This window comes from Canis lupus, chromosome 8 (genome assembly GCF_011100685.1).
Source record: "Canis lupus familiaris isolate Mischka breed German Shepherd chromosome 8, alternate assembly UU_Cfam_GSD_1.0, whole genome shotgun sequence".
NCBI classification, from domain to species: domain Eukaryota; kingdom Metazoa; phylum Chordata; class Mammalia; order Carnivora; family Canidae; genus Canis; species Canis lupus.
Window position 1 is genome coordinate 2,467,446 of NC_049229.1, and position 24,538 is coordinate 2,491,983.

General features: G+C 40.2%; 1 pseudogene and 2 gene segments (V, D, J or C); 2 read left to right on the forward strand and 1 right to left on the reverse strand.

The window, feature by feature from the left end:
- The first annotated feature begins 1,838 nt into the window (after positions 1 to 1,838).
- LOC119875840 lies at positions 1,839 to 3,518 on the forward strand. The segment is given in 2 exon segments: positions 1,839 to 1,971; positions 2,089 to 3,518. Coding segments are annotated over 2 exon segments (468 nt in total).
- Positions 3,519 to 11,549: 8,031 nt separating this feature from the next.
- LOC100686173 lies at positions 11,550 to 13,073 on the reverse strand (annotated as a pseudogene).
- A 4,945-nt stretch (positions 13,074 to 18,018) lies between these two features.
- On the forward strand, positions 18,019 to 18,605 carry LOC102156003. The segment is given in 2 exon segments: positions 18,019 to 18,141; positions 18,271 to 18,605. Coding segments are annotated over 2 exon segments (423 nt in total).
- Positions 18,606 to 24,538: the final 5,933 nt, after the last annotated feature.

Below are 24,538 nucleotides of genomic sequence, written 5' to 3' on the forward strand. Positions count from 1 at the left end.
ATAGTATGTTTTTTTCTTTAAGTTATAGATCATACTTCCTGCACCTATGTGCTATACTGTTTGTTAAGTCTTTTTCAAAGACTTATTTATTTATTTATTTATTTATTTATTTATTTATTTATTTATTTTAGAGAGAGAGAGAGAGATTGCCTGGGTGGCAGGTGAGGCGGTGGGGGAGGATGAGTGGAAAGCAGAGACTCTTGAGCATATTCCTGGAGAACTCAGAGTCCCATGTGGGGCTCCATCCTACAACCCTGAGATCATGACCCTAGTTGATATCAAGACCTTGAGACTCAACTAATTGAGCCACCTGGAAGCCCTTTGTTTATTTTCTTTTTTTAAATTGTTATTTTTTAAACAATATTCATTTAAATACAATTTGCCAACTTGTAGTATAAAACCCAGTGCTCAATCCATCAATCCAGCCCTGTTCGTTTTCAACCAGCATCATTGCAACCCCTTTGGGATTGTCCCTACAAATCTGAATACAAATTTGTAGTGGCTTGTCCAAAATTCCTTTCTAGCCGAGTATTGTGGCAGATTTTGACAATGTGATTTGGAAATTGGAGGAAAGGAAGGGATACCTGAACCCAAGCAATATCCAGGCCTGAATTTCTTCCTTCACTCTGTATCTGAGAAAGCATTCCCATGTTGACTCTGGACTCATGAAACTCCTTGTTCTGAATCTGTGAAAAAGGGTGGGAAGGAAACAGCTTGAGCTAAGCTTGCATCTATGTGTGTAGAGATAAAAGTTTACAGAGCATTACAGAAGACTTGTCCCTCTCCAAAACTTTATCTGGATAATCCTAATTTCTTACATTTTGGGGAAATTTGTTGTTGTTGTAACTCTTGGCAACAAAATTTGACAACCGCATCATAATGGAAAGCATCCTTGAGTCTAAAACCTGTTAAGAGTATAGCATTAGTATTTGTTGCCTGATTGACATACACTAGCCACCATATGCTGGTGTCAACAAAACAGTGAGAATATAAGATAAAAAACTCAGATCATTCTACAGGGATTTGATAACTTCATGTATGATGTTTCTTCTGTCTATAATTCACATATTTCACTTTTTAATGAGTCTGAAAATTAGGAATCGCTGAGTATTAAAATATTTGAATATAAAAGAGTATGACTTTTCTTCTGAAACGCTTTCATTAAAAAGAAAGTAGTATTACAATTGGTAGTATTTTATTTTATTTTATTTTATTTTTTAATTTATTTTTTATTGGTGTTCAATTTACTAACATACAATTGGTATTATTTTAGAATCAGGTATCTGGTTCTAAAGGAAATAAGGTATCAAGTAAAGGACATTTGTTCATTATTTTTGTTTAATTTGAAAATTCTTTAGTAAACACGTAGAAAATGGCAGTCACTATTCTTAATTTTAGGGTACACTGCCAGCCAAAAAACACAGAATCACTCAGCAATGATTTTCCTTCCTAATACTTTTTTCTGTCTGTATTCAACCACAACCTCTTTTCTGGCAGTCAGGGGATTATAGGATGGCTCACATGGATACATCAGAATATTATAAGGTACAGGTAAAATGTTCTATGAGATTGCTACCCTGTGAGCTATAAAAATGCTCTGGGATACCGTGTTACAGAAATCCCATATCAGGTAGTCTCTGAAGAACAAAATAGACCTGAGAGGTTAGGATTCTGCTGTTCAGAGTTCCAAGTGCCACCCGAAAACTTGCATGTGCTTCATGAAGTCAGGGGTGAAACAGGTTGTTGAGTTTGGGAGGATTCTGTCCCAGGCGCACCCATTTCAGTCCCTGTCCACCAGGAGGTGGAGCTTCCTCCCTCAATCACATTTCCTGTGTGAAATGAGGGCTTCCACTGATCATTTGTCTGTCACTCCAGCGTTTCTTCAGGTTAAGAAGCAGAAACATTATTTAAGTGACACTCTAGAGATGAAGTGTTCTCCAGGGATCGTGATTGTCCTATTCTTAATGCTTGGTAAGTGAAATGCCTCATAAATTTAGATCTTTCCCCCTATTGTGTCAGCAAAGACTTTAACTATCCTTTTCTCCACCGACTTTGTGCTGAAGGTAACACAGGTCTCTTTTCCCCCAGGACAAACCCATGGAAACTCAGTGAACCAGACTGAAGGCCAGGTGACCCTCTCAGAAGAGGCTTCCTTGACTATGAATTGTACTTACTCAACGTCAGGGTATCCTGTCCTTTTCTGGTATGTCCAGTATCTGGGGAATGGTCCACAGCTCCTTCTGAAAGCATCAGGAGACAAGGAGAAGGGAAGTAACAAAGGGTTTGAAGCCACTTTGGACAGCTCATCCAAATCCTTCCACTTGAAGAAAGGCTCACTGCACGTGTCAGACTCAGCTGTGTACTACTGTGTCATGAGTGACACAGTGACGGGGACTGTAGGGGGAGCTGAGCGCAAACTCTGAGCAGAGCGGGGGCCTGGATGCTGAGCCTCTCTGACTGATCCACTCTGGTTCCAGCGCAGTCGGTGGTTGTTAGTCCCTCAGCATCTGGTTGATACAAAGTCATACAAAAGGCTAGAGCCTAGGAACCAAGATAATACTCTCCACCTGGCTAGTCATTGGTGACTTCGACAACAGTTTGATGACCGTTGTTCCTCAGCCAGGGTGTAAGCAATTTCAAGATAAAGCCAGATAACAATGAAGTGGTCTTTTGCTCATCCTTGCAGGGAAAGTCCAGCCCCACAAGTTGTTCAGCCACTCTGGTGTGTTGACACTTTTAGAGTAACTCAGTGTGCCTGAGAAGGTGGCTTCTGCCCAGTGTGCCTATGACAGAGTATGTATGACAGGAGGGGAATGGGAGAACTTCAGCCCCCAAACCAGGTTTTAGGAGAGAAAGAAGGGAAGGGAAGAAAGGAGGAGAAGCAGTATACCTGAGCAAGGAAAAGAGCGGCCAGGGACCTCTGCCCTGCTTTCTTCTCTAATAAGTCATTTGTCAGACATGGACTGATATTCAAAATGAAGGCATTGGGACAGAAATATAATGGAGAAAGTGGCTCATATCTAAATCACAAATTGTGCCCCTCATTCCATCTTGGTAAGTACATAAATCATTAACCTACTAACAAGAAGGCCTTGAGTGAGATGGTCTTCCAGTGCCAAGGGAAGTTGTGGCGTACATATTCCTCTCTGTACCCCTTGAAGCTCTGTTAAAAAGATGGTAAGGAATTGTAAAGGGCATAAACTTACAAAGAGAACAGAAAAAGATGATAACAGAGAGTGATATTAGAAAAATTTTAGAGGGTGAGCTGTATGTTTATGGAGCAATATGGAGCAATGCAAACTTGCTAAGCAGACCAAATATAGAAGTAACGAAGTAGCACATAGTAGAGAAGTGCCTCAGTGTGTGCTACACCCTCTGGAAAGGGTTAGGAAAAAGTGGCACCAATTACATTTTAATAATTATGGTAGATAGTGTCGTGTGTGTGTGTGTGTGTGTGTGTGTGTGTTGGATGTTTGGAAGATCATAGGACTGAATGAGAAAATATGTAAGTAATGGACAACCCATGTTCTTTACCTGGGCCTATATAATAAGTAGTGACACTTTTCAAATCCTATAGAAGAATGGAAGATAGTCACTGAACTGAAGAACAGCACATCAAAAAGTCAGATAACCCATCTTTTCAGTGTATCTGTGTCTTGGGGATATGATGGGGGGTCTGCACCCCAATATTCATAACTACAATGTCCACAGTTGCCAAACTGTGGAAGGAGCTGAGATGTCCTTTGATGGATGAATGGATAAAGAGGATGTGGTCTATATATACAATGGAATATTACTCAGGCATCAGAAAGGATGAATACCTACCATTAACTTTGACGTGGATGAAACCGGAGGGTATGATGCTCAGTGAAATATGTCAATTGGAGAAAGACAATTATCATATGGTTTCACTCCTATGTGGAATATAGGAAATAGTGAAAGAGACCATAAGGGAAGGGGGAGAATCTGAGTGGGGAAAAATTAGAGTGGGAGACAAACTATGAGAGACTCATAACTCTGGGAAACAAACAAAGGGTTTGCAGAAGGTTTGATACAGTAATTTGGGATTAAGTAAAGCACGAGATGAATTGAGCACTGGGTGTTATACTACATCTTGGTAAATTGAATTTAAATTTTAAAAAGTGGAAGCTGCCATACATGCCAGTTACCTAATGCCACTGCCCATGGATCTAACCCAGGCACCCGGCTCTGAGGGGACAGCCCAGGAGCCTACTGGGAAGTGGACTTTACTGAGGTTAAACCTGGAAAATACGGATACAGGTATTTACTAATGTTTGTAGATACTTTTTCAGGATGGACCGAGGCATTTCCCAACAAACATGAAACGGCACAGACCGTGTCCAAGAAACTGCTGGAAGACATCTTACCGAGGTATGGTTTTCCTGTGAGAATTGGATCAGACAATGGACAAGGACTCGTCTCTAAGGTAGCATGGGGAGTGGCACTAGTACTTAAGGCAGATTGGAAATTACATTGTGCGTATAGGCCCTAAAGCTCGGTACAGATAGAGAGGATGAACAGAACATTAAAAGAGACCTTAATTAATTAGCCCTGGAGACCTGCAGGGACTGGGTGACTCTCCTCCCCTTTGCCCTATATAGGGTGAGGAACTCCCCATATAAGATGGGACTGACTCCTTACGAGATCATGGTCGGTCTTCACCTGTTATCCCCAATTTTTTTTTTTTTTGTTATCCCCAATTTAAAACCTGAGGTGCTTGCTGAATTTGATGATCACCAACTGCTTTTCTCCCTCCAAATGTTACAACGGACCCATGAGCCGGTGTGGCCTAAGCTGAGGGCCCTGTATGAGACTGGGCCACCCCTGGACCCCCATCTATATCGGCCAGGTGACTGGGTGTACGTCCAGAGATACCAACACCAGACACTTCAACCTGGCTGGAAGGGACCCTACATCGTGAGCCTGACCACTCCCACCGCTCTCAAGGTCGACGGGATTACTTCCTGGGTCCATGGACACTGAGGGGGGCACTTGATGGGATGAGCAGTGGGTGTTATGCTATATGTTGACAAATTGAACTCCAATTAAAAAAAATAGAAGGGGATTAGACTTAGTCTTCTTACAACGGCGGGGGGGTGGGGACGGTAATGTGCTGCCTTAAACTAGGATGTTGCTTCTTCACTGGGACGCAAACAGGAATGAGAACAGCAACAAGGTTGGTTCGAATCCTGGTTTAATCATTCCCCCTGGCTTACTCTGAGACCAACCTGGACCTATGATTGGGTCCTTGCTTAGGTTCCTCTGAGAGGGAGAAATGTGGAGGCCGAGAAAATTAAGGCCATTCCACCTTATGTTCAGTGTTAGCACAAGTACAGCCATCTCAGGCCCCTGTGAATAAGAGCTGAACTTTACCTTACTTCAGTTACAGGAAAAAACAGCTTAAGGCCCGAAAAAGCCCCATATTAGAATGAGAACAGAGCTTAATGCCCTTGAAAGCCCCATATCAGAAGTAAACAGAACTTGAGAAATTCCTCCACCCCTTCTGGAGGTCCCTTAGACCAGCCCATAAAACTCACCTGGAACCCACCTCAGGGTCCAACTTCCTGCTCCACTGTGACAGGTATACTTGGACCCAAGCTCGAGTTTGTTAATAAACCCTTGTGTACTTGCATCAGTGTCGCCTCCTCGGTGGTTTCTTGGATTTGCAACCTTGGACACAACAGTATCTTTTGTGTTCCTCTTTAAGAGGAGGAATTAGACTTGGGTTTGGAGTTCAGAAGAGTCTCAGCTACTTGAATTGCCTTGAAATCTGCTGCTGCCGCCTCAGTGTTCTGGACCCTGTCACTATGTTGCAGGAAATTTCCTGACTTTTCTTCCATTACTGCATAGAATTCCTGATGAAGTTCATGAAAATTCGTCGTGGTAATGATGAAGTTTTGGAATATAGGTGAGGTCCGGAGCTGATGACCAAGAAAGAGTTCTTGAGACTTCTTTGGTGCAAAATGGTGGTTTCACTAAGGCATGGGGGCAGGACCTGTGGGCAGAAAGAGCAACTTCCCAGGGCATGTGAGGGGTGGCTGATTATATACTTGCAGAGTTGGAGGAGGTAAGGAAAAGGAGATTCCAAAAGGATTTTCATATGCTAAGGAGGACCTACAAGATACTGGAGGCCTTGCAATTGTGAAGTTAAAGATGGCTATTCCCTCTAGCAACGCAAAACATTAGACAAATGGAAGCTTCCTGAAGAATAGCCCACATATCCCACCCTGGGTGGGGGTGGTCTGCAGGACTTTAGTTGTGCTTTGTCCTTTGCCAGCCCTGCTGCCACATCAGTAAGTATCCTTGCCTTTCCTGAGGCTGCTGTTCAAAATGGGCTTTATTTCAAATATAGTGCCCCTATTTTAAGCAGAACAGGAATGGATGGGAATGGACTGTTACCTTGTCTGAGACTCTCTCTCTCTCTCTCTTGCGCTCTCTCGCTCTCCCTTTCCCTCTCCCTTTCTCCTCGCATATCTCCCCTCAACCCTCTCCTTCCTGAGTTTGCTCGACTGATTTTGTGTTTTAGTTCTTCCCTGAAGGGAGTGTCCTGAGGGATCAACCATTTCTGGGGCTACAATATCTTCACCATTAATACTTAACCATTTTATTGTGAAAACACAACACATGTTCATGAAATTATGTAACACAAACAAACCATCTATGTTATTTAGGAGTATACACATTTAAAACTGATTTTTTCGAATACGAAAGTTCTTCATTGATTTTTAAAAATATTCTCTGTATTACTCAGGGTTCTCCAGAGAGACAGAATCTAAATAAGATCAATAACATGTGCACGGATGCCTGTGTGTGAGCGCACGCATGCGCGAGTCTCTGTATGTGCGTGTAAAGAGATTGACAGACACAGAAAGAAAGAGATTTTAGGAATTGGCTTATGTGATTGTGGAGACAGGCAAGTCCAAATTCCATAAGGCAGGTGGGTAGGCTGGACTCCGGAAAGAGTTGGTATTGCAGCTTGTGTCCCAGAGCAGTCTGGTGGCAGAATTCCTTCTACCTCCAGGTCCTTGATCTATTTCTCTTAAGATCTTCAACTCCTGAGATGAGGCCTACTCATGTCATGGAGAGTAATCTGCTTTTTTCGGTCTATTGACTTAAACATTAATCTCATCTTAAAAATACCTTTATAGAGGCTCCTGAGTGGCTCAGTCAGTCAAGTGTATAACTATTGATTTCAGCTCAGATCATGATCTCACGGTTGTGGGATGGAGCCCCACATTAGACTCTGCACTTGGTGTGTCGCCTACTTGAGATTCTTTCCTTCCTATTCCCTCTGACTCTGTCTCTCAAAAAAACAAAACAAAGCAAAACAAAACAAAACAAAACAAAACACCATCAAAACCCAACCGAAAACAAAACAAAACCCCGAAACAAAAAGACCTTCACAGCAACTTCTAATTTGACATTTGACCAAATATCTGGGTACCATGACTTAGTCAAGTAGACACATAAAATTAAACATTGTGCCTTCTTTACCTCCAATAGTTCTATTCTGAAAGCCTAGTTTCTATTATACGCATACAATATGCCAGGTTTCTTTTGGTTATTTCACATGGTCTGTCTCTTTCCATCTTTTGGATATACCACTCTGTGTCCTAAACTTAACCTAGCAATAAAGCCTCATACATATATCTACACTCTCAACTATTCATTGAGAAAATAGAAGTAATAAGAGGAGAACTTTAACGAGCTTCTAACTTACTTGACTAACAAACAGAGTTGCCAGGTCTGTGCTCAAATATTGTGCCTTTCTCTTACTAGATTGTAATTCCACGAGAGCAGAGATTTTGCTTATTTTCAAAACATTTGAGCATACTTGACAAACAGTAGGCCTACAAAAAATCTGTTGAAATACCAATGAGTACTAAAAATAGTACTGTTAGTACTAGAGCAAAGCATCATTATCAGTTCATTCAATAAAGCTTTGCTATGTGTCTTTTTCTACAAACTGAGGGTATAGGAGAGAATAGAACAGGATCCTAAGGAGTTTATGTTTAGTTGAGGGCTAAATCCAAACGACTACCTTCTGTAGGCACTTTATATGCATCTTCTCTTTTGTTTAAATTTTTTTTCCAGTTTTATTGATGTTAAGTTGTTTGTGTTCCTTATATATTTTGGATGTTAGTCTCTTATCAGATGGGTAGTTCACAGATATTTTCTACAATTCCATAAATTATCTTGCATTCAGTTGACTGTTTCCTTTACCATGCAGGAGCTTTTTAGTTTGATGCAATTCCATTTCTATATTTTTGTTTTGTCATCTGTGCCTTTGGGTCATACCCAAAAAATTAGCTAGATCTCTGGGAGGATCAGGCTATCCATTGTTCTGTGCTCTGTATGAGGTGAGAAAGAAACTGGCTCATGAAAGGTGATTTGAATTATTTGGCATAAGGCCTCCTTACCTTCATCCCCTTCTTTTTGGGATTAAAACCTAGGTTCTGCACTTATTCCCAATCTTGCAAGGAATACCAGCTGTAGAGTGTTCCCCTTCCTTACTTTTGTCCTAGCTGTTACAGTGGATTAGGCCCTGTCTGTCCTTCAGATTGGTATGAGGTAGAATTGAGCTCCAGCCCCATGGAGAGGTTCTTAGAGGCTAGGAAGCCCAGGACAAAGCCCCACTTATGCCATAAACCAGAAAGTGTGGTGTGATCATGGGAGTAATGGCATCCAATGTTCCAACTAAGGACTGGAACACAGCACCCCTCCATGGACACCTGGGAAAGGCAGAGCCTGTGTGTAGCTGACCGGGTGAATGTTCTCTGCCCGAGGCCTGGAAACGAACAGAAGTGGACTATCTTCTGTTCCCTCCATTGTGGGGGGGGAGCTAATGAGTGCACAAGATGGTAAAAGTTCTCCCACCACTGGTCACCCTTAAAATTGGATGATTCCAGCACGCAGTAAGAGCCTGTAGCTTGTTACTTGAGGGGAGCTTTCACTCCGTGGCTGGAGATTTGGATGCCACCATTTTTTCCCTCTGCTTTCTCCCTGGAGACGCACAGTCTCTAGAGAACAACGGCCTCACCGGACAAAGAGTTTCACACAGAGTCTAGCCACCTGGCAAAGCGTGGGACTCCTCTGCCCAGGCACAGACACCTGAGAATGAGTATAGCAGGTGTCTTCCCCAGAACAGCTGGAAGAACAGCGTAACAGCACGTTTACAGACCATGCAGCCCTGGAAAGTCCAGGACTGAAGGAATATAGTGTATAGGAATTCAAGGCTTTTGCTTTTTATTTATCTTTCACATTAAAATATTCCAATATTCTTTCTTTTTTCCAGCCGTAGCTAAAATATTTTATAAACTATTCATTTTTCAGTTTTTCTTTTTCAAGTTTCCTATTTTTACAATTACATCTAGTACCTATTTTCTTCATTTTTTAGTTCCTTTCATGTATTCAATTTAATTTTTGTAGATATATAAGTTTGGGTTTTTTGTTTTTGTTTTGTTTTGTTTTATAATTTTGTAATTTAGTATCTTCTAAGATACAGATGAAAATACACTCAGAACCAGTTGGAGAAGTATATAGGTGTACTCTGTGATATTACGTTTTCTCTTCCTTCACATTCTGCACACCTATTTTGTCTCCTTGTTTTTGTGATTGTTGTTGATGTTGTTCTCTATATAAGTTTGCTTGCTTATATAAATCTGGAATTGAACACCTTCTCACATACGATCAAAATACACTCAGAACTAAGAGTATCACTGTCTTGGTCCACTCTGTGAGACAATATTCACTCTCCCCCACCACTCTTTTCCCCCTTTTAAAATTTTTACTATTTAAAAAAATTTGTTTTCTACTTTCATAGTCTTCTGTTTCTTTTATTTTCTGGTACCTGACCTCTTCAGAATTGTCTAGGGGGTATTTTATTTAGGTCATTGTTGATATTTTTGACTCTGCTCACCCATACAGCCATTCTCCACTGCACAGAATGACTAGAAGGGAGAAATCATCAGAAAAGAAAGTACCAAATTACTGGTGGCTTTTGAAGAAACATAAAAGACTGTATAGATTCTCTTACTACCAAACTGAGATCTAATCAGGCCAAATTTAACAGTCTAAACTGGATGCTCTAACAGCTAGGCTTAATGAGGCAGAAGAGAGTGAGTGACATAGAAGACAAGTTGATGGTAAGGAAGGTTGATGGTAAGGAAGGAAACTGAGGGAAATAGAGAAAACCAACAAAGAGCCCACAAAGAGAGAATCTGGGAATTAAGTGATAGTTTGAGAAAGAATAATATTCATCTTATGGAGATTCCAGAGGATGTGGAGAGAAATTATGTTTCAACAAATCATAGCTGAGAACTTCCTTAATTTGTGGAAGTAATAGCAGCAATGTCCACAAGCCAAACTGTGGAAGGAGCCTTGGTGTCCATCGAAAGATGAATGGAAAGAGAAGATGTGGTCTATGTATACAATGGAATATTACTCAGCCTTTAGAAACGACAAATACCCACCATTTGCTTGGACGTGGATGCAACTGGAGGGTATTATTCTGAGTGAAATAAGTCAATAGGAGAAGGACAAACATTATATGGTCTCCTTCATTTGGGGACTATAAAAAACAGTGAAAGAGAATAAAGGGGAAAGGAGAAAAAATGAGTGGGAAATATCAGAGAGGGAGACAGAACATGAGAGACTCCTAACTCTGGGAAACGAACAAGGTGTGGTGGAAAGGGAGGTGGGCAGGGGTGGGGGTGACTGGGTGACGGGCACTGAGGGGGGCACTTGATGGGATGAGCACTGGGTGTTATGCTATGTGTTGACAAATTGAACTCCAATAGAAAAAAATCTGGGGAATTAAAGAGGCATTCATGTCCTGGAGATAGAGAGACCCAGCCCCCAAGATCAACAGAAACTGAATAACACCTCGACGTGTAATGGTGAAGTTTGAAAATTTCAGAGATAATGAGAAAAACCTAAAAGCAGTGAGAGATAAGATATTCCTAACTTATATGGCAAGGAATATCATATTTTTTTCTAGGTAAATAATTTTTATGATCATTTAAAATTCTGTTTTAAACTTGCAACTTTATTGATATATATTGAACACATTCAATAGTACAGAACACAATCCATTTAATCTTGAACACACTATATAACAAAACTACAGAAATGAGCACAAACCCCACCAACCAGTATGCTCCCTCATCAATTCTATAACTGCAATAAATTTAATAATGTAAACAAACACTGAACAAATCAGAGCACTGTGGAAAGAGCTCAGCAGCTCAAACAAGTCATACTATAATTTTTATGTGCTCAGAGAGTAGTGAGGCAAATCAAATTCTTAGAACGTTAATTAAAAATAGGTTTTTAAACAAAGGTCCCAACTGATTCTTAAATACACACAGAAAAGTTCATCTGTCACAGACAGCAAATGTTGAATTTATACACTGGAGTTTCCGGAAGCATCCTGCACGTTTAGAATGATTAAAGTTGCCCAATCTAGGATGGATCATTCAAATCTGTATAGGATGGGACACAGCCGTCCTGGGCTACTGCGTATGTGCTCACTGCTGCTTCTCAAATGCAAAAACAAAGGAAATACTTGTGGCTTCCCACTCCGATTTACTTAAGGTTCCCCAAGGTAACCTTACTTGACTGTTCTTCATGTACTCTGCTGCATGCTCATAGTCATCCACCTTCTCGGAGGCAAGTTTGGAATTCTTATTTGCTGGATATGGCTCCAAGGCCTGCATTCATTTTAACAGCATTTTATTTTCGTTGTGCTTAATCTTTTCCTCATAGAATTCCAGAAATGTCTTTTTGTAGACTAGTTTCATATTGTACTTCTTCGCCATTTCATTTAGCAATGGAAAATAGACCAGGAATTCAGGGACATCCACAACACCTTCCAAGTTGAAGTCACATTTGCAGCCAAATAAAGGATAATCTCCTTTCTTCTGAAACTTCACAGTATATATCTCATTCCCAAATGGTTCTGTTTCTGAAGCTTCAAGGTGTCTTATCAGTTCAAAGCTATTGGGAGTGGTACCAATAAAATAGCCTCCAGGGCTCAGTCTCTCACAGGCATTTCTGAGCATCATGTCAGCCTGCTCATAGGATTCAAATGAATAATGACAGACAAACTGACAACTACAGATGTCAAAGCATGTTTCGGCGTCACGAAATTTGTTAATCAAAAGTTCCTTTGAACAATCAGCAGTTACAAATTCTGCACTGAAAATATATTCATTATCACGACAACGATTTTTCATGTCCTCATACCGCTGCTGACACTGTTTGACAGAAACATCAGCGTTATATGTACAAACTAGCTTGTTAATTCTTCCCTTTTTCCATTTGAGCAAATCTCCACCTATACCCCATCCCAGGTCCAAAACAGTGATATCGCGTTTTTTTTCTGTTGTACCTTTTCTAAAAATTCCCCAATAAGGACACTTTTCATCCAATTATTAACGTTTCTTAGGTAAAAAATACAACTTTGGCTACGCTTCTCCAAAGCAACTTCCTGTAGTTCATTATAGTGGGCAGCCACTGTTGAACTGTGTCCTTCTTCTAATTTTTTTTTGCTTTTCAGGAACATCCTCAAGTTCTATTTTTCTCTTCTTCTGTGTGCCATCTCCAGTAGACGGTTCATCTTTTGGAAAATCATTAATTTCCCTTTTTCTTTTCCTTGAAATGCCCTCATCATCACCAGAACCTATTTCCTCTGGGACAAATTCAGCATCAAGTTTTTTTTTCTTGGTTGGAGTATCTTCCCCACCACTACAACTTTCTTTTATAAGATCATCTTCAAATCCATTTTTCTCTTTTTTGGTGTGTCTGCTTGTCCCCAGACAGGAGCCTTTTCAGAAAATCGAGACCCAGGAGTGGTTGTGTTTTCATTAATACTGAATAAAGACTTTGTTTCCAAATCTTTTGATGCTTTTGCCTCTTCGAGAGAGAGCTTTTCACACTCTTCTGCTTTTGCAGAATTTTCCATTTTTGATTACTTAAGTAGGTGGCAAAACTTCATGAACTAAGGTAAGTGGAACTGCTGGGTGTTTCTTCTGGCCTAGTGACACCACGCAGGCGGCTACGGCTCTCAAGGAATATCATATTAATAACAGACTTATCAACAGAGCCAGGGCAAGCCACAAAGCGCTGGTATGATGTATTCAGGGTCCTGAATGAGAAGAACATGCAGCCAAGAATACTTTCTCCAGCAAGGCTGTCATTCAGAATAGGAGAGATAAAGAGCTTTCAGGATGAAGAGAAACTGAAAGAATATGTGATCACCAAAGCAGCTCTGCAAGAAATATTAAGGGTGACCCTGTAAGCAAAGAGGGAGCCCAAAGAAACAATCTGAACAGGGATCCCTGGGTGGCTCAGTGGTTTAGCGCCTGCCTTAAGCTAAGGGCTTGATCCTGGAGTCCCGGGATCGAGTCCCGCATCAAGCTCCCCCATGGAGCCTCCTTCTCCCTCTGCCTGTGTCCGTGCCTCTCTCTGTGTGTGTGCCTCTCATGAATAAATGAATTTTAAAAATCTTAAAAAAAGAAACAATGTGCACAAGTAGTGACTGAATAGGTAACACTATGACACTAAATTGATATTCATATCTTTCAGTAGTTACTCTGAATATGAATGGGCTAAATGATCCTGTCAAAAGATACAGAGTATCAGACTGGATAAAAAGCTTATGTATATGCTGTCTACAAGAGACTCATTTTAGACCTAAGGACACCTTCATATTGAGGGGGTTGGAGAACCATTTACCATTCAAATGAACATCAAAAAAAAAAAAAAAAAAAGCTGGGGTAGCAATCCACACATCAGAGAAATTAAAGTTTATCCCAAAGTTTGTAATAAGATATGAGGAGGGATAGTATATCATATTTAAAGGGTCTGTCCTTTAATAAGAAGACTAAAAATTATGAATATTTATGCCCCTAATGTGGGAGCAGCCAAGAATATCAACCAATTAATAATCAAAATAAAGAGATTCTTAAATAATAATAATTAATAGTCAGAGACTTCAACAAGGCACACTCAGCAAAGGACAGATCTTCTAAGCAGAAGATCAGCAAAGAAACAAGGGCTTTGAATGACCTACGGATCAATTGGATTTCACATATACAAATAGAACATTCTGCCCTAATGCAATAGAATACATATTCTTCTCTAGTGCACATGGAACTTTCTCCAGAATAGACCACATACTGGGTCACAAATCAGGTCTCAGCCTATATCAAAAGATTGGGATTGTCCCCTGCATATTTTGACCTTAATGCTTTGAAACTAGACTCATCACAAGAAGAAAGTTGTAAGGAAGTCAAACACTTGGAAGTTAAAGTGCATCCTACTAAAAGATGAAAGGGTCAACCAGGAAATTAGAGAAGAATTAAAAGATTCATGGAAATTAACGAAAATGAAAATACAACTGTTCAAAATCTTTGAGATACAGCCAAAGAGGTCCTAAGAGGGAAATACCTCAATACAAGCCTCCCTCAAAAAACTGAGAAATCTCAAATATACAGCTAACCCTACACCTAAAGGAACTGGTGAAAGATCAGCAAATAAAGCCTCAATCAAGCAGAAGAAGAGAGATAATAAAGATTTGAGCAGAACTCAATGAAATAGAAACCAGAAGAAGTGTAGAACATATCAATGAAACCAGGGAGTGATTCATTGAAAGAATTAATAAGATAGATCAATCCCTAGCCAGACTTATTAAAAAGAAAAGAGATCAACTTAAAAAATCATGAATGAAAAAAGAGAGAGCACAACCAATACCAAGGAAATACAAACAATTTAAAAAATGTATTATAAGCTACTATATGTCAGCCAATTAGGCAATCTGGAAGAAATGAGTATATTGCTAGACATCTTCAAATTACCAAAAGTAAAACAAGAAGAAGTAGAATACAGGCCAAAAAGCAGTGAGAAAATTGAACCAGTCATCAAAAACCTCCCAGGACACAAAAGTCCAGGGCCAGATGGCTTTCCAGGGGAATTCTTCAAACAGTTAAAGAAGAAATAATACTTATTCTACTAAAGCTATTCCAAAGGACAGATGGAAAGAATGCTTCCCAAGTTGTCCTATGAGACCAGCAATACCTTGACCCCAGAACTAGACTAAGACCCCATCAAAAAGAATAATTACGGACCAATATCCCTGATGAGCATGGATGCAAAAATTTTCACCAAGATACTAGCCAACTGGATGGAACAGTACATCAAGAGGATTATTCACCAGGACCAAATGAGATTTATCCCTGAGGTGCAAGAGTGGTTCACCAGTCCTAAAACAGTCAATGTGATAATCATATCAATAAAAGACAAGAACCATGTGATCCTCTCAATAGATGCAGAGAAAGCATTTGACAAAATACAGCATCTGTTCCTGAGAAAACTCTTCAAAGTGTAGGGATAGAAGGGACATATCTCAATATCGTTAAAGCCACCTATGAAAAGCCCACAGTGAATATCATTCTCAAGGGGGAAAAGCTGAGAGCCCTTTCCCTAAGGTCAGGAACATGACAGGGATACCCACTCTCACCACTTAGCACATGAAAGTATTGAAAGGCATTCAAATTGGCAAAGAAGAGGTCAAAATCTCCTTCTTCGCGATGACATGATACAGTATCTGGAAAATCCAAAAGACTCCACCCCAAGATTGCTAGAACTCATACGGCAATTTAGCAATGTTGCAGAATTAAAATTAATGCACAGAAATTGGTTGCATTTTTATACACTAATAATGAGACTGAAGAAAGAAAAATTAGGGAATCAATTCCATTTACAGTTGTGCCTCAACCTGTGAGATAACTAGAAATAAACACAATCAAAGAGGTAAAGGATTTATGCTCTAAAAGTACAGAACACTCATGGAAGAAATCAAGGAAGAGATAAAGAGATGGAAAAACATTCCATGAACTGGAGGTTATTATGCTGAGTGAAGTAAGTCAATCGGAGAAGGACAATCATCATATGGTGTCACTCATATGAGGAATATAAGAATTAGTGAAAGGGATTAAAAGGGAAAGGAGGGAAACTGAGTGGGGAAAATAGGAGGGGGTGACAAACCATGAGAGAATCCTAACTTAGGGAAACGAAAACAGAGTAGTAGGAGGGCAGGTGGGCGAGGGGATAGGGTAGCTCGGTGATGGGCATTGAGGAGGGCACTTGATGGGATGAGCATTGGGTGTTATGCTATATGGTGGCAAAATAAATTTAAGTAAAATAAAACATACACAAATGTTCATCGCAGCTTTATTTTATTTACAGTCACCCTGCGGCTAGTTGACATGGTCATCAATAGATGAATAAACTCCTCGTTTTATAGGCATAGGATGGGATACTACACTGCAACAAAAGGAACAAAGTCTTGATAATTATGACTATGGAAGAATCTCAAAATAAGTGTGCTGAGAAGAAGCCAAACCAGAGTGCATGTGATTCCGTTTATACAAAATTATAAAACATGCAAACTAATTCATAACAAAAAGGTTCCCTGGAAATGGGTGTATTGATGGTTGAGAGAAGGATGACAAAGAGATTAAGAAGAAAAATTTGCGGTGAAACATATGTTCATTATCTGGATGCGGTGATGGCTTCACAAGTGGATACACGCACCACATCTTATAGTATCGTTCAATTTGGTGCAGTTTATTGTTATGTAAATTATCTATTAATAAAGCCATTAAATATCCACGTTTAGTATGCAGCATCTTCCCTCACTCTTGTACAAATCTTCTCATGTGACATAAATGCAAAATATTTCTCCCACGGGTTTTGATTGCCCTGAAACTACATTTTTTAAAGTTATACACGATGTCTTCCTGCATCTATGTACTATATTGTTTATTTTCAACCATCATGATTCCAACCTATTTCACATTGTCCTTGCATATCTGAATAGAAGTTTGTAGGTGCTTGTCCAAAATTCCTTTGTAGCATAGATTTGAGGCAGGTTTCTGACAATATTTGGAAGGTGGAGGGGAAGCGAAGAGATACCTGACCTAAAACAGGATCCAAGCCTAAATTTCTTACTCCTCTCTGCATCTGGGAAACCGTTACACTATGTTGGCTCTGAACTCATAAAGTTCTTGACCTGAATGTGTGGGGAGTCACCTCCAGGAAACAACTGCGCTAAGCTTCTGAATGTATCCAGGAATAAATGTTTACAGAACTTTATGAAAGTTCTGTAAGACTCCAACTTTTTCCTAATAATCCTGATTTCTTCCCTTGTGGGGAAAATTATTTGATTAATATTTGGCAACGGATTAAAAAAATCATTCATGGATGATGTATCTTTTGTCTAGAATTCCTACTTTTCACTTTTAAATGATACTGAAACTTAGGAATAGTTGAATATGAAAACATTTGGATATAGAATGCAGTGATTTTCTTCAGAAAAACTTATTCAAAAGATATATTATTATTGTTGGTATTATTTTAGAACCACTTAAATACTGTATTTCAAGTAAAGACCATTTGTTCATTACGTTGTGTAACTTAACCAACAATTAGTGAGTGCTTAAAAACCGACAGTCACTATTCTCAGTTTAGGAGTATGGTGCCAAAATACACAGAATCAATCAGCAATTTCTTTTCTTCTTATTACCTTTTCTGTAATCAACCCTGACCACTTTTCTGACAGACGGTGCATTATAGGCTGGCCAACATGGGTATATGAGAATATTATAAAGTACTGTTGTGAAATGCTTTAGTACATGGTTACCCTGCCAGCTACCAAATCCCCCGGGATGATGTGTTACGGAACTTCCATACCAGGGAGTGTCTGAAGAACAAAATGGACTTGAGAGGTTAGGCTGTTGTTTTTCAGAGTTCCAAGTGCCACCTGAAGCCTGACATGGGCCTCAGAAGTCAGGGATCAAACAAGGTTGTGGAGTTTGGGAGGACCCTGACCAACATAGTTCATTCAGTGCCTGTCCACCAGGGGGTGCAGCTTCCTACCACAAACACTACCCTGGGTGAAATGAGGGCTTCCCCTGATCATTTCCCTCACACCACGTTTCTTCACGTTGAAGAGCGATGAACATTATTTCATGTTCACTGTCATGTCATGTCATTTCAGTGACACTCCAGAGATGAAGTGTCCTCCAGGCTTTGTGATTGCCCTATTCTTCATGGTTGGTAGGTAAAATGTCTCTTAAAATTTAAATTTATTTTTTTCCACTATGTCAGCAAAACTGAAGTTAACTATTATTTTCTCTAAGAGCTTCATGCCCAAGGTGACACAGATCTCTTTTCTTTTTCCCCCAGGACAAACCGATGGAGACTCAGTGAACCAGACGGAAGGCCAAGTGACCCTCTCAGAAGAGGCCTTCCTGACTATAAACTGTACCTACTCAGCAACAGGATCCCCCACTCTATTCTGGTATGTCCAGTATCTGGGAGAAGGGCCACAGCTCCTCCTGAAAGCATTAAGAGACAAGGAAAAAGGAAGCAGCAAAGGTTTTGAAGCCACCTTGGACAAAACATCCAGATCCTTCCACTTGAAGAAAGGCTCGGTGCAACTGTCAGACTCAGCTGTGTACTACTGTGCCCTGAGAGACACAGTGATAGGGACTGCAGGGGGAGCTGGGTGCAAACTCTGAGCAGAGCAGGGCCTGGATGCCGAGCCTCTCTGACTGATCCACTCTGGTTCCAGCACAGCCTGTGGCTGTTTGTCTCTCAGTGTCTGGTTGTTATAAAGTCAGAAAAATGGCTGGAGCTTAGGAACCAGAAGTGACATTCCACAACATTAACTGTTCATTAGTGATATTAAAAATACTTTGATGCCAAGAGTCCCTCATCCAGGGTGTAAGAAATTTCAAGATAAATCCATGTAACAATGAGGTGGCACCTGCCTGATTCTTGCTGTGAGAGTCCAGCCGCACAAGTTGATCAGACAATCCTGGTGGGTAGTACTGTGCCTTTTGACACTTTTAGAAAGACAAGGTGTGCCCAAGATCGTGGCTTCTGCCCATTGTCTTCCTGATGGAGTATGACGAGAGAGGTGATGGGAGAGCTAGAGCTCCCAAACTCAGTTTCAGTAAAGAAGGGAAGGGAAGAAAGGAATAGGAACAGGAAGAAAGAGGCCAGGGACTTCTGCCCTGCTTTCTTCTCTGGGATATCAGATGGTAGACACAGGCTGGTGTTCAAAATGAAGGCATGGGGGCAGAAACAGAATCATGAAAGGGTTCATGTCCTGGCCACTGAAATAGATCAGTTGGCTCTCTGGCTAGGAACTGAAGGGAGACTGTTCTCGGTGCCCAGGAAATATGGTGAGAGAAAATGTTCTTGCACTGCTATTTCCTGACAATATAAATCAATAGATGACACAGAGAGGGAACGATACATATTTCTGTAAGTCCTGGTTGCAGCCTCTCACAGAGGGCCACAAATCATGGGATTGGGAGAACGTATGGGAGTAAGTGAAATTGTGTGAAGAATAATAGAAAAGCAAGGTGTGTATTGCATTGCCAGACTTTGCCAATGATTTTGAAATCTTCTTCTTTTAAAAATTATTCTTAAATATTTATTTATTTATTTTAGAGGGAAAAGGTGAGGGAAAGCTAGAGCGGAGAGTGGCAGAAGGAGAGAGAGAGAGAGAATCTCAATCACACTCTCCCTTGAGCACAAAGCCCAAAAAGGGACTGGATCTAAGGACCTGAGATCACGGTCTGAGTGAAAGCCAAGAGTCAGTCATTTGCTTACCTGATCCATTCTGGTGCCATGAAACCTTCTTTAATTACTATCTCCTGTTATTAATGAGCTATGATCAGAATATTAATATATTTCCTCATTATTATATATTGTACACTTAAATTAATTTTTAATTGGTTTAAAATATAATTTTTCAAAGCTCTATAAATTCAAATGCATGTCAAAATGTATTTTAAATAATTCAAAATATTATATAATAAGAATATTTCTCAGACATTTTGATAAAATTGTAGACTAGGGGCGTTTGGCTGACCTGCTCAGTAGAGCTGCAATTATGGATCTCAGGGTTGTAAGTTCAGGCCCCATGTTGGGTGTTGAGATTACTTAAAAAGAAAGTCTCTAAAAATACCCCTGGGAGATTGCTAATACACATTTATCTCTTGATTTCTCAAAAACTCTATTAAAAATATAGTAAAGATACTTCAAAGGGCTGAAATGCAAACCCAAAGAGAAGTATGACAGAAGCTATCATCACACAGTGACGCCAAGCAATTTTAGAGAATGAGGTGTGTATGGTGAAAGGCAAACTTGCATGAAGGACTAGATTGGGAGAAAGTTGAGCTTAGCGTGGAAGTACCTCAGTGTGTGCTGTGCCCCCAGAATGGGACAGGGAGAAGAAGCACCATGGTTTTTTAGGTAATTAAGGAAGATGGTGTTGCCCACATTGGTGGGTATGTATGTGTGTGCGTGTGGGTGTGTGTGTGTGTTTGCCTGTGTTGAAGGTATGGGAGTGGAGGGAAGTGAAATATGTGGATTGAGTGAGAATATTTCTAAGTCACAGAACAGCCATGCACTCCACAGCCTTTCATAGGAAACAACGATCACTTTCTCAACCCAGCAGAAGATTGGAAGTTGGTTTTTGAGCAATTGAAAGGCACACAATAAAAAATTTCCCCCAAATGTTGTGTATTACTAAGCTTTTTGACTTTTGCTCACCATTAGACTTTCCTTCCCTTAGGGATGTTCTTCCCTTCCTCTGTCTAGCCCCTGGCAGTCCATGATCTTTTTACTGTCTCCACAGTGTTGTCTTTCTCAAGAATGTCACATACTAGGTAGCAAACAGAATGTAGCCTTTTCAGACTGGCTTCTCTCACTTAGAAATACGCAGGTAAGTCTCCTCCATGTCTTTCCGTGGCTTGATGGCTCATTTCTCTTCAGCACTGAGTACAATACCCTTGTCTGGCTGTACAATAGTTTCCTTACCCTTTCTTCTACTGAAAGACATCTTCCTTGCTTCTCTATTTTGGCAATTGTGACTAAAGCTGCTATAAACAGTTGTGTGCAAGTTGTTGTGTAGACAGACGTTTCCAGCTCTTTGGGTAAACCCCAAGGGTTGTCACTGCTAGATCATATGGTAGGAGTCTGTTTGGTTGTGTAAGAAACTGTTACCCCTGAGTTTCAACGTGGCACTATAGTTGCACGTTTGTGTCAGCCACAAATGAGGCCTCCTGGGCATCCTTGACTGTGTTAAAAGAAAAAAAAAAAACAGACCAGCCTTGAAAATTCCCTGGGCAAAGAGCATGAGGAAATCAGCTTAGTCCTACAAATAAAGCTTAATTTAACTTATTTTGCACGACTAAGTTGACCTGTATCATTTTTTGCTATGCTTCTGGAAATCATAAGCAAAACTTGCACTGTTTGTTTCCCAAGTTTCATGTGAGATGCCCACTGACTAATTTCTGATATTATAACCAATCCTTGTAAAGAAGAGACAGTCAGTGTCGCCTCAGTATCTAAGTTGCTTTCTAACAATATACTCCTGAGCTTCATTCCATGTTTTGGTTTTAGCGCTCCCTGTTAATGAGTGTGCCTTTTCGGGGTGTGCACATGATACTTTTACTAATTACTATCTTGTAGTGTCTATTACTCATGATTTTGTAACATCTACTATCATTACTATCTTGGTGAAATTCATGGGATTTACTTGGGCTACTTGTAATTTTTGGACACCAGCACTGGTAGCATCAGTGTTGTGGTGTCTTCCTTTTTCAAATTGAATTTATAACATGAGAAAACACTTACCGTTAAGATACAGCCTCTTTCAATTTTAAGTGTACAATACATGGATGTTGACTATGGGTACAATGTTTAAAGTGACTCTCTGTTCTTTTACCTTGCTCATGAATTAGTATCCCCCCATTACCCCAACCCCAGAGCTCATGGCAGCTCTTCTTTGATTCTCTCTTTGATTCTAGCAGTTTGACTATTTTAGACACCATATTTAAGTGAAATCATGCAATCTTTGTCTTTTCGGACTGGCTTAATTCAGTTAGAATAATGTCCTCAAGATTCATCCATGTGGTTGCATATTATCATTTTTTAAATAATAAATTTATTTTTTATTGGTGTTCAATTTGCCAACATACAGAATAACACCCAGTGCTCATCCCAACAAGTGTCCCCCTCAGTGCCCGTCACCCATTCACCCCCAGCCCCCGCTCTCCTCCCCTTCCACCACCCTTAGTTCATTTCCCAGAGTTAGGAGTCTTTATGTTCTGTCTCCCTTTCTGATATTTCCCACACATTTCTTCTCCCTTCCCTTATATTCCCTTTCACTATTATTTATATTCTCCAAATGAATGAGAACATACACTGTTTGTCCTTCTCCGATGACTTACTTCTCTCAGCATAATACCCTCCAGTTCCATCCACGTTGAAGCAAATGGTGGGTATTTGTCGTTTCTAATGGCTGACGAATATTTCATTGTATACATAGACCACAGCTTCTTTATCCATTCATCTTTCGATGGACACCGAGGCTCCTTCAACAGTTTGGCTATTGTGGACATTGCTGCTAGAAACATCGGGTGCAGGTGTCCCGGCGTACCTAACTTTTTGATGTTTCGATGAAGTAGAGTTTTTAGACATGGACAAGGAATAAAACCATAGAGAAGACTACTGCTGTGTTTTACATATGTTACCGAAGAAGTCTGTGGATTCAGCAAAATAATTTAATCATTTGACAGAGTTTACTATTTTGTTCATGTGGTTGCATGTTGCTGGATTTCCTTTTTTCTTTTTAAGGCTGAATAGTGCTCCACTTATGTATATACCACATTTTCTCTATCCATTCATCTGTCTTTGGACATTCAAATTGTTTATCCATCTTGGCTATTGTGAACACTGCTCCAGGGAACATAGGAGTGATTGATGTCTCTCCAGAGTGTGCTTTCAATTCTTTTCGATAAATACTCGAAGGTGGAATTACTGGATCGGTTGATAGCTGTATTTTAAACTTCTTGAAGAGCCTCTATATTGTTTTCCATGGTTGCAACACTGTGAATTCTCACCAAAGCGTGCGAATATTCCATTCTCTTTCACGTTCTCGGAAACATGTGTATGTTGTGTTTTTGATAAGAGCCATCATTTTGTTTTAGTGTTTAAAGTATGGATATACCCGATACTTTATCGTAAAAGTCACGGCAAATACATTGAGATTGTCGTCATTTAAAAGGAACTAGAAACTTCCACATGTTTAAAGTATGTGCTTTTTTTTTGCGAAGTTCTGGCTATACCACCATGTTAAATCTGAAATACTGAATAGGACTGTCCATTTTCATGTAATTGCATGACTGTAGAAGGGGCTAATTCACTGGGGCTCTGATTTGCATTTTCCTGATGAACATTGAGTATTTGCTCAGATACTTGTTGGACATTTGAAAGTTTTCTTTAAAGAAATGTGTGTTCTAGTCCTTAGACCATTTTTAATTGGCTTATTGGTGTCTAAAAACTGCTATTTTAGGAATTCCTTCTGTAGTTTGATATGAGCCTCTTATCATATATGTGGTTTGCAAATATTCTCTCCCATTCCATGGGATGACTTTTGATGTTGTTGATTGTTTCCCTTGTTGTACTGAGGTTTTTAGTTTGATTTATTTTTTATCCTCTGACGTTTAAAATTTAATTTAATTTAATATAATTTTAAAAGATTTTATTTATTCATTCATGAGAGATAGAGCGAGAGGCAGAGACAGAAGCAGAGGACAAAGCAGGCTTCCCATAGGAGCCTTATGTGGGACTCGATCCCAGGACCCCAGGATCATAGCCTTAGCTGAAGGCAGATGTTGAACCACTGAGCCACCCAGGCGTCCTGTATTTTCTGCCTTTTTTAAAAAAATAGATCCTCCCTTTAGCAGTAATTAGTTTGCTGGCTAGGGGTTCTCTTAGATCTAATTTGACTGCCTCTTCGGCTAGCCTGAACTGTTTCGGCATCTCTCTGATGGTTCTGTGTATTTGGCAGGTTAGGACAGGCCTTTAGACTTTGTACACTGGGGCAGCAGGTAAATCCCATCCTATCTGCTCACCTTTCTTGATTGTCTTCTTTTCGGTTTGCTTCTTTTTTTTTATCTTTATTTATTTATTCATGAGAGAGAGAGAGAGAGAGAGAGAGAGAGGGAGGCAGAGACACAGGCAGAGGCAGAAGCAGGCTCCATACAGGGAGCCTGACATGGGACTCCATCCCAGGTCTCCAGGATCACACCCTGGGCTGAAGGCGGCACTAAACCGCTGAGCCACCTGGGCTGCCCCTCGGTTTGTTTCTTAAGTGATATGGAGCAATAGTTGTTTTGGTTTAATAACTTCTTTTTATCTATGTTTTGATTAGTGATATATTTGGAGTAATTTCAAATATTTTGGTTTTGCTCTATATGCTTCACTTCTTCCTTTTCTCTTCTGTTGGACTGATAAACGTTTCTCCTTTTCTCTGTTGATTTGGGAAAAGTAAAGTGCCTTTCTCTCTAATGACAATAGAAAGTGGAAACTGGGGCAGCCTCGGTGGCTCAGCGGTTTAGTGCCGCCTTCAGTCCAGGGCCTGATCCTGGAG